The sequence below is a fragment of the Asterias rubens genome, chromosome 21, assembly GCF_902459465.1.
Source record: "Asterias rubens chromosome 21, eAstRub1.3, whole genome shotgun sequence".
In the NCBI taxonomy this organism is placed as follows: domain Eukaryota; kingdom Metazoa; phylum Echinodermata; class Asteroidea; order Forcipulatida; family Asteriidae; genus Asterias; species Asterias rubens.
In genome coordinates this window covers 8206689-8221038 of record NC_047082.1, presented here as the reverse complement: position 1 = coordinate 8221038, position 14350 = coordinate 8206689, and the positions used below count along the sequence as shown (strand labels likewise).

Below are 14350 nucleotides of genomic sequence, written 5' to 3'. Positions count from 1 at the left end.
AACTCAGTTAAATAACGCAGTATTTTTTTCCATGTCTTGTTTGGGTTTGTTACAGTTGTTACCTGTGACGAGCTTCCTAAATCACCTGAAAATGGTAACGTCACGGTATTGTCCAATGAGTACAGGGGCGTGGCTATCTTGTCCTGCGCGGATGGATATTTACTGCAAGGTGAAGCGGTCACGGTGTGTTACAGTAACTCCACGTGGAGTGCATTGAATTCTTCTTGTTTGTGTGAGTTCACTTTTAATGTTTACTTGCTGAAAATAGAAATAATGTTGCCAAATTTATAGAAGTGTAATCTGGAAACTAAAATAATTGTACAAATGCGGCAGCTTATAGTCAAGTTGGTCACAGCATTTGAAATATGTTCATGTAGCTCCTTAAAAGTATCTCAAACACATGTTTAATGTTATTTTCTCTAATATAGAAACAAAAAACAACAACAACAATAAACGAAAATAATCACAAAGCATCTTCAAGATGTGCACCGTTTAATGAGAAGCAGATATTTTTATTATCAACTTAATCCCAGTAATTCAAGTTTTTATCTAATAAAACCTTGAGGAAATTACTGTATTCTCAATTTTTGCCACAGCTGACGCACAGGCGGGGTCAACAACACAGACGATGGAAGCAACCGGGTCAACGACTGTTATGAGGGAAACAACGTCCGCAAAAACTCAAGTAACGGTAACATCTTCAACGGCAGCGAGTACGGTTAACCAGTTAACGACGAGACCGGCGAGCACGGCTGCGTCCGCAACAACCCAACCGATTACGACGGTAACATCTTCAACGGCGAAACTAAAGACTACGGTTAACCACGTAACAACGAAACCAACGAACACGGCCAAGTCCGGCGCAACGAACTTGTTTACACAAACAACAACGGTTAAGAGCGCGGTTCCGAGTAAAACAACACCACGTGACGAGAGAAGAACAACAGGCACCCTAACTACACCAGGTGAAAACTATAGCTCAATTTGTGGTAGTCATGTTGACATCAACCAAATTGGATAAGAAACAAAAACATTGGTTTGTTTTTGAGTTGTGGACTTTTGAATTGGATGTATGTCGGTTTCTAGTTTATAAAGGATGCTTCACAAAAAAAACATTTTGAAATTAAAGATTGTATTATATTGTGTCCTACTTTAAAACAAACAGTTTTTTATTTTATACCGTGAGTTATTTTTCCTTTCAGATGAAAACAAGGATGACGGGTCTGTATCGGAAAGTGGATTAAATGGAACAATCATTGGTAGGTGTTTCAAACTCGTGTATTCCTTAACCTGCCACCATTGACACTCCAAGGGATGAAAGCAGGTTACCCCCCCCCCCCCCCATCTTCCCAAATTTTTACGAAGCAATCATTATTGTTTACAGCCTTGCATCAGTATCTGATAATGATAGTCATTACTATTGTTAATTGTGACTAAATAACATCGTGTTCTGTGTGTTTTGTTTAAAGCGATTAGTTGCGTGGGTTTTTTGATTCTGCTAGTTCTTCTCGTCGTCATCTGCTGCTGGTGTCGATCCTGCAGACACAACGAAAGGTACGCCCCAGCCCCACCCAAGCCCCACCACAACCCAACCCAAGCCCAACCCCAGCCACACCCCCTCTCCCCTCTTTCCTTAATTACAAAACTTGTCTTCGATACGAGAGATTGGATTATAATGACATTTCTGTTTCAAAAGTAGAATGGTTAAACAAAAAATAGATGCAGATTCATAGAAGATGATTTGTGGAGTTAAAGTCCCTATACTAATAATAGTAATGAAGACTTAAAACCTCTTCTTTAATCTATCCTTTTTTTTTAGACACTTCGAACGTGTCCATTCTACCGGAAACAAACCATTACCAATGGTCCAAGGTGAAGTCCTTAATCAAGCATTTGAACCCTCTGCAGTCAGTAACGACTACCAAGACAACGGTTATAATGACCCTATGGATATGGGAAGCCCGTCGTACCAGACAATATCCCCGTACAACAGACTGGCGTTTGGTCGCATGACGTCACAAGAACGCCCTCTCGTGGATGAGATTGCGCTCGATAATAGCTATGACGTTTTAGATAGGGGTCATTTGCCTGGACAGGGGGAGCTCTTTGTGGTGCCCAGGGTCACAGAGTCCGATCAGTTCAGTTACGCCCGGGTGGAGTTAAACCGAGGTGTAAGCGTTATGAGCACTTCCTCATACCAAACTTGATATTATTCTATCTACACATTGTAATTAAGATGCAGCCTCCTTTTTTATCCAAAGTAATTATTCCAAATAATTTTTTATGAGCATAAACACTTTCTTATTATTAACGGGCAACGGGGAGCTGCTGAGAAACGACTCCCTCTGACGAACGTAGTTTTTCTAGAAATACGATATTTCTCACCGTGGTCATGGTGACCATTGTCATCGCCATCCAATGTCAGATAGGCCATTGTCATTTTCATCAACGTCACCATTGTTATCGATATGAGTGTCAAATTAACCATTGCCGTCGTCATTGTCAAATTAGCCACTGTCACTGTCATCAATGTCACCAATGTGTCGTCAAAGTCAAAGTTGCAATATAATCGTCATCAATGTCGCCGATTATCGGCATTTTGAATGCAACATTATCATCACCTAAGGAGTGTCATACCGTGTCACAATTGTCATCGTCATTAATGTCAAATTAGCCACTGTCGTTGTCATCAATGTCACCGATTCTCATCCATTAAAAAAATGTAAATATTTGTGTAGTCGTCATCACATACATTATTGGAATTTTCATCATCATGAATGTGTGTTAGTCATTATCATCAAATGCGATTGATTATTGTCATCGTCATGTCATGCACCTTTGTCACAAAGTTAAGTTTTATTTTTTGTTTTCTGTATAATATTAATATGCCACTCGGATTCACTCTGTAATTATTCGATTACAAAATAGTAAATCATTGATAACAATTAAAGCATGTATTTGATTTTTTCACTTGTGTACTTTATTTTCATCCACTTTCTTATTTTATAATCATTTCTAAAGTATTGCATTGTATGGTAGCACAACCTGGAACATGTCATCACTTATCGTAATTTTTTTATGCAATCACAAGTTGACGTTTTAAATCACGCCCTCTCGTGTTGATGTTGAAATTATAACAAATCAATGGTTAAGCTGTTGAAACCCACGCGGTATAGTAGTCGTCATCTCAAGGCTATAGGGTCCGTTATGAGTGGTTTCCTTTGCATATTATGTAGTCTCTGACGTGTTCAAAAAGACCGCACTAGCAGCTAACACTCAGACAAGACAGTACACTACACTACAGGGAACACTGAGCAAGAACATTGCGTCACAACGTCTCGATCTCAAGTCTATAAAGCTCTCGCAATTAATCTCAAACACTTTGACGTTTAGAATTTCAACTCGGGAGTGTGAATTTATTGACTGTTGTGGAACCGTAACTTGTTAGTGAAGCACCCAACGCACATAGTCTATATTTATAGCAGTGTCTGCCTCACTCATAACCCAACCAATGATGTAAGCCGACGCCATGAAATCGACCTTTCAACGAAGAAAATTCTTCACCCACACTGGAACTTTCATTAAAATTGCGAAGTTAAAAAAAAAACACTGTCAGAGCTGAGGCTTATACACTAATCGCAGCGGTTTGAGATTGGTTTCGTCGAGCGGTTCCAAGTCGCCGCAAGATGGACGGATTGTGGCTGGCATGTCTGCGGCTAACTTTACTGGTAATACTCGGTCTTTTCGGAACTGGGAGGACGCAACAAATAGGAGGTATGTATTATGTAAGAATAGTTTCTTTATTCATAAATCAGAATGATAAAAAGTGGAACAGTCTTTCCCAATTCATCGCACTAGTTAGTGTTTCTGCTTACCTTTTTGCGATTGGGACACATAGTTTTAATAAGGTGGTTGTTGTATATGTTGTTTATGTATTGCTTTTAATTGCAATCTTTTGTTTTAATTATTTTCACTGCAATTTTAATTGTTTGTGTTATGTATAGTATGAATATTATACCCTTTTAATTGAGCCATGTCTGGGAGGGCACATCTTTATTGATATTTTTTCTTTTTCTTTACTTTTACCTTTCTCTGGACGGCCTCTGCTTGTTATAATTATTCTATTGTACAAAGAATATTATTATTTGCTATTATTGTGTCAACAAATATATTTTTAGGAGAGACCGCGAGGATATTTTTTCAGACCCTCTCTTTCGCAACACGTTTTTGGAGACTGCTGCAGAGACAGCCTATAGTATTAAATGTGGGCGGTTATTGCCTAATAGCGTTTTGACAGATAAGGCTCGTAGCATTCTTGGCTCGTTGCCTTAGACTTAATATATGGCAGTGACACATCTTCCCTTTTGGACCAAAGAGTTGTCGATGAAAACCACAACTATCAAGACAGAGACCAATATTATTATTCGTTCTTTGGTATTCGCTTATAGAATACACAATTTCCACACTGATTGTCAAAGTGGTATCTGAGATTTGAGGCGTTGTATGGTGAGAGGGATAATTGGTTTGAGGTAACACCATGTGTGTGTCGACTTGCCATGAGATTTTGTTATTCAGAGAGTTGTATTGCTTCATATTTGTGACTACCGCCGAGCAGATACTGAATATCCTCTAAAATAGATAGGTCTGGAAATATCAAAATATTGGTTTGAGACTTAGTCATTTAACCGTCTTTCTAAAGAAAAGGTTAATTAAAATCATTTTGACAACTTTATTTGAAAGGATGGCTTGAGACGTGGAGGCTATATTTTACGTTTTCAAAACTTTAAGTAGGCCTGTCTCCTGTCAAATACTTCAAGAGTCCATAACAAATGGCGAGCCATCAAGCTTATTTCAAGAGACAACGTAACTATACATGACACAGGTTAAAAGAATTACACAATATTGTGTTGGGTAAGACAAATATACCCAATCTGGGTATGAATTTTACACACCCCGGGTAAACCCTGGGTCGGGTAAGGTTCACCCAACTAGCTGTTCAATGAACATGGTTGTTAAATTACCCTAAAAAGGGTAAGAATGTTACCCAATATATTTTAAAATGTCAAGAAACACAACTTTTCACAATAATGATGACAATCTCAGTTTGACATGAAGACATCCTTCCACCCTCCCACAGATCTCCGTCTAGTCAATGGACCGTTCCCCAATGCTGGCCGGGTAGAGATGTACCTCGGTTTCCGGGGCTGGTTCACGACTTGTGACGGCAGCTGGAGCATCGACGATGCCATCGTGGTGTGCCGGCAGCTGGGATTCCCGGGGGCTGCGCTAGCGAGAGCCCGGTCCCCATACGGGGGAGTAGTCGGAATGCCCCTGGCTAGAGATTGGAAGTGCAGAGGTGGTGAGTAGGTGTTTTTTTTTAAAGGTTCAAGTAAAAAAGGGAGGAGAAATTACATTTAATTTCCACTGACAGATTAGAGTTCATGTAGGGTGTTCATGTTTCGAGTGTGAGTAAATGAAGGAAATCTGTGGATAGTGTTAGTTTGCTCATCACACGATGACTGTCCCTCGATTACGTAACACGTCAGAGGGAGTGGCCATTTTGAAGTCAGGTGGACCATGGGGTGCAGCCCACTAAAGAGAAGAATACTGAGAATCGGACTCATTAATTAATAACTATTTAGTAGGCCCTCAAAATATTCTATGCTAGACAGATTTGAGAGAGCAAGACAAGAAGTACAAAAGTACACAAAATTTGCCCAATTGTGACATGGGGGGTTGTCGACTTTAAACTAGGGTGAAAATAGGCCGTGAAATAAATGGTCATTATAGGTTGCCGAGAGGTGTAGGGACATTTTGTTAAAGATTGATGCTCGGACGTTTTGAAAATTCCACCGGTGGAGGAAAGTTTTTGTTTGGATTGAAAATATGGGCCCAGGGACTCCCCATAACAAATTGAGTAGAGGATTAGAAGTTCAAGAGTCAATACATAATGTATCTTCTACTGTACAAACAAGTGTGAGACTTCTAGGTACCGTGCTGATGATTATTGTCTATTTTATTTCGCCGTCATTTTTTTGTTGCGTCGAATTGTTGGATGATCTTGATGAACAGAATACAACGGCTGTTTCGCAATGAAATAATTTTAATTTTAAACAACAATTCATGATTGTGATGCATCAGGCTTATTTTCCCCCACACCAAAATGTGTTAGCAAACATGGAACAGCGGTGTAAGTGTAGTGCGTATAGTTCGTACATCGATTTGACATTTTGAAGGTGAAAAAATCACACACTTTAACGGGCGCCTTGATTCAAATTCGCGCGAGACTCGAAACAACATTATCATAACAGCGAGTCTTTGACACGACCTGTTTTTACTATGATACCCAGATGCATTGTTTCCCCATAGAGAGTGCGCAACAGGAAACAGTGTAGATACATAACTCTCAAACAAGGCCATTTCTTACTCACTTCCTATATAAGCAAGGCACTAATGTCTGATAGATATTCGGTTAAAGCCTTGTTCTTCACCCCTGTGCTCAGTCCAATACTTGTGACTATGACACCCTGGGTAAGTTGAAGTCCCTGTTGAGATCTGGGCTGGAGATTTGAAGATTGTGCGCTACCCTTTACACCAGACTCTTCATACTACCTTTTTTCTCAAAAGCGATACCAGACCTTAAAGGCAGTGGACACTATTGGTAATTACTCAAAATAATTATCATAATTAAACCTTAATTGGTGACGAGTAATGTGGAGAGGTTGATGGTATAAAACATTGTGAGAAACGGCTCCCTCTGAAGTGACATAGTTTTCGAGAAAGAAGTAATTTTCCACGAATTTGATTTCGAGACCTCAGATTTAGAATTTGAGGTCTCAAAATCAAGCATCTGAAAGCACACAAATCCGTGTGACAAGGGTGTTTTTTCTTTCATTATTATCTCGCAACTTCAGGTTTGTTATTTTATGCATATGTTGAGATACACCAACTGTGAAGACTAGTCTTTGACAATTACCAATAATGTCCACTGTCTTTAAAAAATTCACCGTCCACAAACAACACGTCAACAACAACAACATCAACAACAACAACAACAACAACAACAACAACAACAACAACAGCAACAACAACAACAACATCAACAACAGCAGCACCAGCAGCAATAAAAAACAACAACAACAACAGTGGCGGTGTCAGCAGCAACAACACAAACAAACAGTTAGTGGTGTATCCTTCTAACAAGATTTGTGTATTATTATTACATATTATTTGTAGTTTACCTTTGTTTTAGTTTATAATTTAACAATGTTTACAAAAATCTTACTTGTTGGAGATTTCACCCAAGAAGGAAACCAAAACTTCCAACCATAATCCTACAATTTCGACTCATTTGAAGTTTCCCATTCTAAATTAATGAATACATTTGCATTATTCATGTTGCAGATGAAAAGCGCTTGGATGACTGCAGTTACACGGGGAAACCAAGGTGCACTGATGCAGTAGGGGTCATCTGTCAAGGTCAGTTTACCTCATGCATATTCACGATGAGATGCAAATTAGCATCAACTACTCTTCATTTTGAGAAATCATTCCGTCTTTAGGGTGCTCTCATTCTCGAGAAACGTTTGTCTGTTTCTGCTGTCAGTGTTGTCGTAGTCCTTGTCATGGTTGTTGTTGTCGTTGTCGTTGTCATTGTGCATAAATATGTTGTTGTGACATAATCTGAATGGCGGCTAAAAGGTCAAGGGGCCCTTTTTTGTAATTATATCATTGTTGTCTTCAGTTTACACAGTCATAGCTGCCGGATAATAGACAAGGAAGACAATCTATGCAAGCAAATGTGGAGGAAGTTTTGACCTTTTAACATAACATAATAATACGTATACTTTTGGGGTTATCTAGACCCTTGCTCTATGTCTAGACTTACTTGTAACTGGGTAGCCCCAATCAATTTATTGTACTCCTTTTTGTCGCGATATTTGTAATGGTTTTTTAGTTGATGGATCTATGCTAGTGTAGTGTTTTTGGCGCCAATTTCATACCCTTAATATACAGGACCAGGCTACGTGGGATGCTACGCCGACTTCTCTGGGAATTTCAACTCCGTCCTTCGGGATAGCTACGTAGCCACGGACATCATGACTGTATCGTCTTGCAGGAGCCATTGCGAGGGCATCGATTCCCTCCTGGCCGGCTTGAAGAACGGTCAAGAGTGCTACTGTAGCAAGGAGAGCGGAGTCCTCGCGCCGAGGACCAAGAAGTCAGACGGGCAGTGCCAGATGCCTTGCGCCGGTAACATCGATGAGGTGTGCGGTGGTGGGGCGTCAATGGTCCGATCGTCTGGTCCCGATAGATTAACGGTGTTTGACGGTGAGTGACGGTGAGCAACTAGGGCGGGGCCGGTGGAGAAGGAGAGCTTGAGAGGAGCTAAATTCATTATTTTGTAATACCTTTATCTTAAGTTAACCCCTCTACCCTTCATTGTACCCGGTTTTGATTGGTACAGGAATATTGCTTTGATGCAAGGCTCCTCCCCTCAATGTACAATTTCAACTTTTTCTTCTACAACTGTTTGGGATTTGAGGCATTGCGTGGGGAGGTATCATTATATTTTATTTGGTTTGCGGTAACACCATTTGTGTATCTACTTTCTGGGTATGTTGTTTTGAGAACTTGTCTCGCTTTTATTCTACTACCGCGGAGTCGATTTTCGGAATTCAGGAGACTCATGTTTGGTTGTTGTGCGCACTGTTCGACAACGAAAGCTTTAATAACATTAAGTTTGTTGTGATATATTTTATGTTCGTAGTGACTCTCGGTAAATGTCAGCCGGGTGAACTAAAAAATGGGCGTGCCCTGGATTATGAATATTCATTCAATGACGTCATGCGCTTTGAGTGTAATGCAGGCTACCGTATGACGAACGCATCCGCTCTCCGATGCGTCATGCTCCCAGACGGGACCGGAAGCCACGTGACCTGGAACGCCTCGTTCCCAAGTTGCCAAGGTGAGTAACTAAGTGTCTGCAAACAAATCTGGGGTTTATCATTTCCCGCCAATTTAAAGGGATATACATTCATGGCATTCTATAAGGGAACGGTGAAATGTGTTTCCAACACTATATCAATCCATTGCTTAATGGCACTGGACACCAGTTGGTAATTGTCAAAGACACCCTTGGAGTTTCCTACCAACATATGCATAGAATAACGAATAATAATAATGTGAACAATTGCAAGAGAATAATAATATAATGAAAGCCAAAACACTGAATAGCAAAGTTTTTAAAATGATTTTTTAACCACTGTTTCATGTCTCATATTTTATCAACAGAAATAATAGACACCCAACCCAGGATGGCGCAGGGGGAATCGATTGCTGGATACGGTACACAAAACAGTAATAAGTTATTATCGGAAACAATGAAGCATTCTTGTTTCACGGTGTTTATCTTATACTCTGTGCCATTCTAAGTGCCCTTCGAAATAACTCCTTCCTTTTTTTCTTTTCTTTTTTTCCCTTTTATTTTATATATATATTATTTATGCAAGTCGCATTAAGGTGTGGGCTACAATCCATTGTTTTTAGGGGCCGTTACCACCTACTCCTGAGGCTGAAACAGGGGTAGAAAGCACTGTACCTCCCCAACTTTTACTATAAGCAAAATGACTAAAACCAACACTCTGCTGATCAAACACCAGAGCTTGAATCCGGTCCTCTTAATAGCTAGGTCATGACACGCCATGACATGCAAAGAGGGGGGAAATAAATGGGTCTTCACTTCAGATACCTCCAACATAAGCACGGGGATTTGGGGGTGTCAAGTTTTGGTTTGTCATGTTGGGATCCGTCTTGTGTGTATGTGATGGTATTTTGTGTAACATTTTGGTTCATGTCAAGTCCGTTTGTTTGTCTCTTCATCTTGTTGTATCTCTGTAGAGCACGGGGGTCAGGCTAACCCGGAAAGTGGTGAACAGATGCATCTTTACTCCGATCTGTGTAGTTTTGACAAATTTTTGTGTAATTTTGACCCATTTCTGTGTCATTTTGGTCAATCTCTGTGTCATTTTGATCCATTTCTGTGTATATTTTGTTTAATTTGTTTTCTTCTTTTCATTTGGACCCATCTCTTGGTCATTCTGAGCCAGAAATTGGTGAGGCCCAAACCTGAATGCGGATCAATTGACCTGGACTTGTTTTGGGTTCTTTTCAGTTCATGCACATTGCCTTTAGCCTTGTTTGGGGCGAACATGCATACAACAAAATCTTATTAATCTCTTAATTATTTTGAGTAATTACCAATAGTGTCCAGTGCAGCTCTATAGGCCCTTAATGGGTTTCCAGAATCGACTTTCAATTTTATTCCTCTTTTATTTTTTTACAGATTCTAAAGATCATCAGTACATCACAGTAGTAGCAGTCATGTTTGGAGTACTAGTTTTGTTGTTTTCAGCCATCATCTTTCTTTTCGCTAGAAAGAAGATGTCAGCAAGAAAAGATGAACGTCGAAGGTAAATACAAAACAGTAAACAACAACATCAACAAACTCAACCTACAATACAAAAGGGCTTTTATCAGTTGGAGCAACGAAATGTTACCCTTAATTTGTGGAGTAAACAACCAGTACTCCAAACCCTAAATGTGTTACTTTTATTCTAACAACAAAAAACTAACTCTTTGGACTACATCCACATTTCCAACATTAATTTCATTAGAATAATCTATGTATGTAAAGTCTAGGATTGGTTCTTAAAATTTGTATTTGGAAGTACAATGTACAGGGGTCAGGGGTCAGGGGTCAGGTGGTTATGTGGTTAGTTTTTAATTCAGTCACACCGGATCTTCCCATTGCATGTGATGCATGTGACATCATCTAATGAGTTCAGAACTCATAAGTGGAAATAACCTAACCGCTTCTCTATGTCGGCAAGGCTTTACATATAACTTCAGTTCCAAGCTAAGGAAAGTTGCACCTTCAATTAAGTTATGTTGAACTTAGATTTGTAAGATATTATTTTGCCTAATGTATTTAAAATCCACCACTGTAAAAATTCGCAGGTCAGAAATTGGTTCGGACTGTATAGGGGTCATAATACAATCCAGGGTGAGCATGACCCGCTTTCTGGGTCAGGTTCAGGGTTATGTTGAGACAAAATAAGGATCAAGTCGTTCAAGTAATAGGAACAGATAGACACAACATCGGGATCAAGTTGACCTGGTTTCGGGAGCAGGTTGACTCATGTTGACCCAGTAATAGGAGCAGGTTGACTCTTGTTGACCCAGTATTAGGAGCAGGTTGACTTGTGTTGACCCAGTAAGAGCAGGTTGACTCAGAGTCAGGATCTAGTTGGCCCAGTAAAATTATTAGAATCAGGATCAAGTTGATCTGGTTTCCGGAGCAGGATGATAAAACTTGATTTTGCTTTTTGTCATTGCAGGATAACATCTATCAGGAGCGACCCCCCGCCAAGCTATCAAGATTTGGTGCTAGACTACGAACCCATAGCTGACCCTAAAACCGGTTCATACCCGATCCAACCGGATCAAACCGATAACGGCCTGTACCAGACTCTTGCTCTGCCACCGGACCGACCACCGAGCTATGATTTACGAGTCAATGTACCGGGCCACCCAACCTACCCAGAAAAACTCTGGAGACATGCGGCAAAGAGGTGAACTAATGACCTCCAAGGATCACGGTTTGGTTTTCGATCTTGGGATGACGTCTCAAGATGATGTGACGGTTTATACATCAGTTGTGTACTAGTATTAGTTCGGACTCTGCTGAAATGTGAGAGCCCAGAAAGATGTCTGTTTGATGAAAAGTATTGTGTAGAACCAATATTATTGATTGTTTCAGCGAAACAAGTTTGATACTAGAAAGTTGTTTATTTACCGCCGTTCTATCGTCAATCGACTAAATAATAATCCAGCTAATTTGTCTATCTTCGTATGAACTTAGTTAAAATCCCTTACTTCTAAGTGAATGAGCTAATTGAGCTTGGCAAACATAACTTTAAGTTTGAGTGGGCAGTGCGAGGTCGTTTACCAGCTTAATGCTCTAATAGACTAGTTTAAGAACTACATGATTATATAATTATTTTTAAAAAAAAATAACCGTTTAATGGTTGTATGGTTATAGGTCACACCATTTGCACTATATACATTAGCTTTGTAAAGTTGTGTATTCGTCTAAAGAAATAAACTTGTGTTCAATGAAAGTTTACCTAGAATTCTTCTTGTAATGTTCACTTGGATGACCACCATGTTTTACCTCCTTCGCTATGTCCATAATTGTGAGAATAACTTGACAGGAACTTGGCATCCTTACTGAATCCAGGCCTGGATGGAAGGCCGTTTAAATCCCCCAGTATCCCCGCTGAGTTTGTCTGTGAAGCCGCTGCGGACAGCGAGCTGGTTTCGTTCCCTACAGGTGTGGTAGTAGTGAATCGAGTTTTCAATTTAGGTGGGACGTTGCTACCTGAATCCCTGGAGGATTTGTACAGCGGATGCGCCATGTTGGATACGCCCTCAAGAGGTGAAGATTTACTCATGGAACTCCAAACCTCCTCCAAGGGGCATGACCGAACGCCCTCTCGTGTCTCCTCGGTCTCATTCACTAACTTGTCACCTCCGTCTGGTGTGGAGTCTAAGGAAGGAAGGAATATTTCAAGTCGTGTTTTCTCCAAAGTTGGGTTTGTTACTCTAACCCCGCTAGGGTTATAAGGAAGGTGATCTGACATCAGCCTCAAGAATTTGAATATTCATGAGTACTGAATATTGTACGTAGTTCTCTTCTACTCTTGGCTCGTGATCAGCTGTAAACAAAGCAAATGAAACCATAGTTTTCACAAAATGAAAGTTTGCAATAAATATTTGTTCCGCTTCCACACTACTTCTACTTCTACTTCTACTTCGATACTTGGCATAGTCCTTCAGTCAGGATATAAACGCCAAGGATAGCTGCTTATGTGCGGTGCCAAGTGTTGCAGGTGCATTTTATTGTACAAGGTGCGAGTAAAAAGTTGGGAGGTAGCTAAATGATTGCTCCAACCGCCCCCTTAAAGACCCCGATGGATGGGAGCTCGAGGATCTGGCTGGGGAGGGCATTCCACCACAAATATGTAACTATATGTAACTATATGTAACTACTCAAAATAATTATTAGCATAAAACCTTATTTGGTAACCAGTAATGGGGAGAGGTTGGTAGTATAAAACATTGTGAGAAACGGCTCCCTCTGAAGTGACGTAGTTTTCGAAAAAGAAGTATTTTCCACGATTTTGATTTCACGACCTCAGAATTAGAATTTGAGGTCTCGAAATCAATCATCTGAAAGCACACAATTTCGTGTGACAGGGGTGTTTTTTTCTTTCATAATTATCTCGCAACTTCGACGACCAATTGAGCTCAAATTTCCACAGGTTTGTTATTTTATGCATAAGTAAAAAGACTGGTCTTTGACAGTTACTAATAGCGTCCAGTGTCTTTAAGCAGCACTTACCGATCATTAAGTTCGAATCATGGGACTCATCTTGACGAGAAGGTGCTGTCCCCACACATCTTCGTTTCAACACCAGCCCGTAGGAATTCACAAAATATAATACGATTCGTATGCTACTAATGTTGCTCTCAAATCAAAGGAATTAACAGTTATGTGTTATGCGAAAGACCTGTGGGTATCCCAGAGGGGAGCCAGCTCCACTAAAGCCGAAGCGCTTTGCGAACCGTGGAGCGAACACAAACCCCCACCTCATTGAACAGGTTGTGGGCCATCTGCGAAGATGCACCTCAACACAAAAATACGGATCAATAAACATTATTGGTCTCCCAGTGTGGGTAGAATATACTGAAAGGAAATTATAGGCTATCGACACATTATACCATTGACAAAAGAGAAAACATTGATCGAAATGCCAAGGTTCGGTTTGAGACTATTGTTATTAGTAGACAAACAACTTCCATCTCAGATCTGGTACCAAACTTCTTCAAATTCCACGTACACGACACTCATGGGGTACCCGATCCTTCTCACACTAGTTCGGTAATAATACGGACAGTTTGTAAGGTGTTTATTGAAACGTTGACTCGTTTGTGTACAAATATTTGTATAACCAATAATTTGTAGCGAATGCATACATGTAGGCCTATATTTTTTTTATTTTTTTTTAAATTAAAATTGTACATTAGCATCACAAATCTCAGAATATTCTTGTCTTTATTATTACTTCTTATAATTGTTGTTATTATGCATTTCTGGTATCAAAAACAAAGGAGCCTGAAGAAACTTGTTTGAACACTGATGTTTATTTATTTCTTATTTACCCTGGGGAAACCTACAAACACAACAAAATTTAAAAATTGTGTTCATTACAAAAAATATATTTAT

The 14350-nt window shown here is 39.9% G+C and overlaps 2 protein-coding genes across 3 annotated transcripts; one reads left to right on the top strand and one right to left on the bottom strand.

Moving 5' to 3' along the window:
• Positions 1-223: 223 nt before the first annotated feature.
• Positions 224-14336, bottom strand: LOC117304556. Of its 2 annotated transcripts, none has more exons than XM_033789080.1 (2): positions 12189-13033; positions 224-258 (listed from the first exon to the last, which is right to left on the bottom strand). In XM_033789080.1, exon 1 carries the CDS (start codon positions 12702-12704, stop codon positions 12210-12212), a length of 495 nt encoding a protein of 164 aa, XP_033644971.1. In that variant the 5' UTR covers positions 12705-13033; the 3' UTR covers positions 224-258; positions 12189-12209. The 2 variants fall into 2 exon arrangements, with proteins under 2 accessions (XP_033644971.1, XP_033644973.1); XM_033789082.1 differs by lacking the exon at positions 224-258 and adding an exon at positions 13466-14336 and having other exon boundaries at positions 12119-12779.
• LOC117304554 (CUB and sushi domain-containing protein 1-like) lies at positions 3269-12043 on the top strand. The gene is made up of 8 exons (XM_033789078.1): positions 3269-3774; positions 5138-5359; positions 7405-7479; positions 8017-8331; positions 8771-8968; positions 9295-9348; positions 10346-10472; positions 11400-12043. Exons 1-8 carry the CDS (start codon positions 3687-3689, stop codon positions 11635-11637), a joined length of 1317 nt encoding a protein of 438 aa, XP_033644969.1. The 5' UTR covers positions 3269-3686; the 3' UTR covers positions 11638-12043.
• Positions 14337-14350: the final 14 nt, after the last annotated feature.

Excerpts from the sequence above, each read along its gene's own strand:
- LOC117304556 (XM_033789082.1), bottom strand. The coding sequence starts at position 12,704 with ATGTCAGATCACCTTCCTTATAACCCTAGCGGGGTTAGAGTAACAAAC.
- LOC117304554 (XM_033789078.1), top strand. The coding sequence starts at position 3,687 with ATGGACGGATTGTGGCTGGCATGTCTGCGGCTAACTTTACTGGTAATA. Across the intron at positions 9,349-10,345 it reads GGAATCGATTGCTGGATACG|ATTCTAAAGATCATCAGTAC; the intron begins GTACACAAAACA and ends ATTTTTTTACAG. Across the intron at positions 10,473-11,399 it reads AGAAAAGATGAACGTCGAAG|GATAACATCTATCAGGAGCG; the intron begins GTAAATACAAAA and ends TTGTCATTGCAG.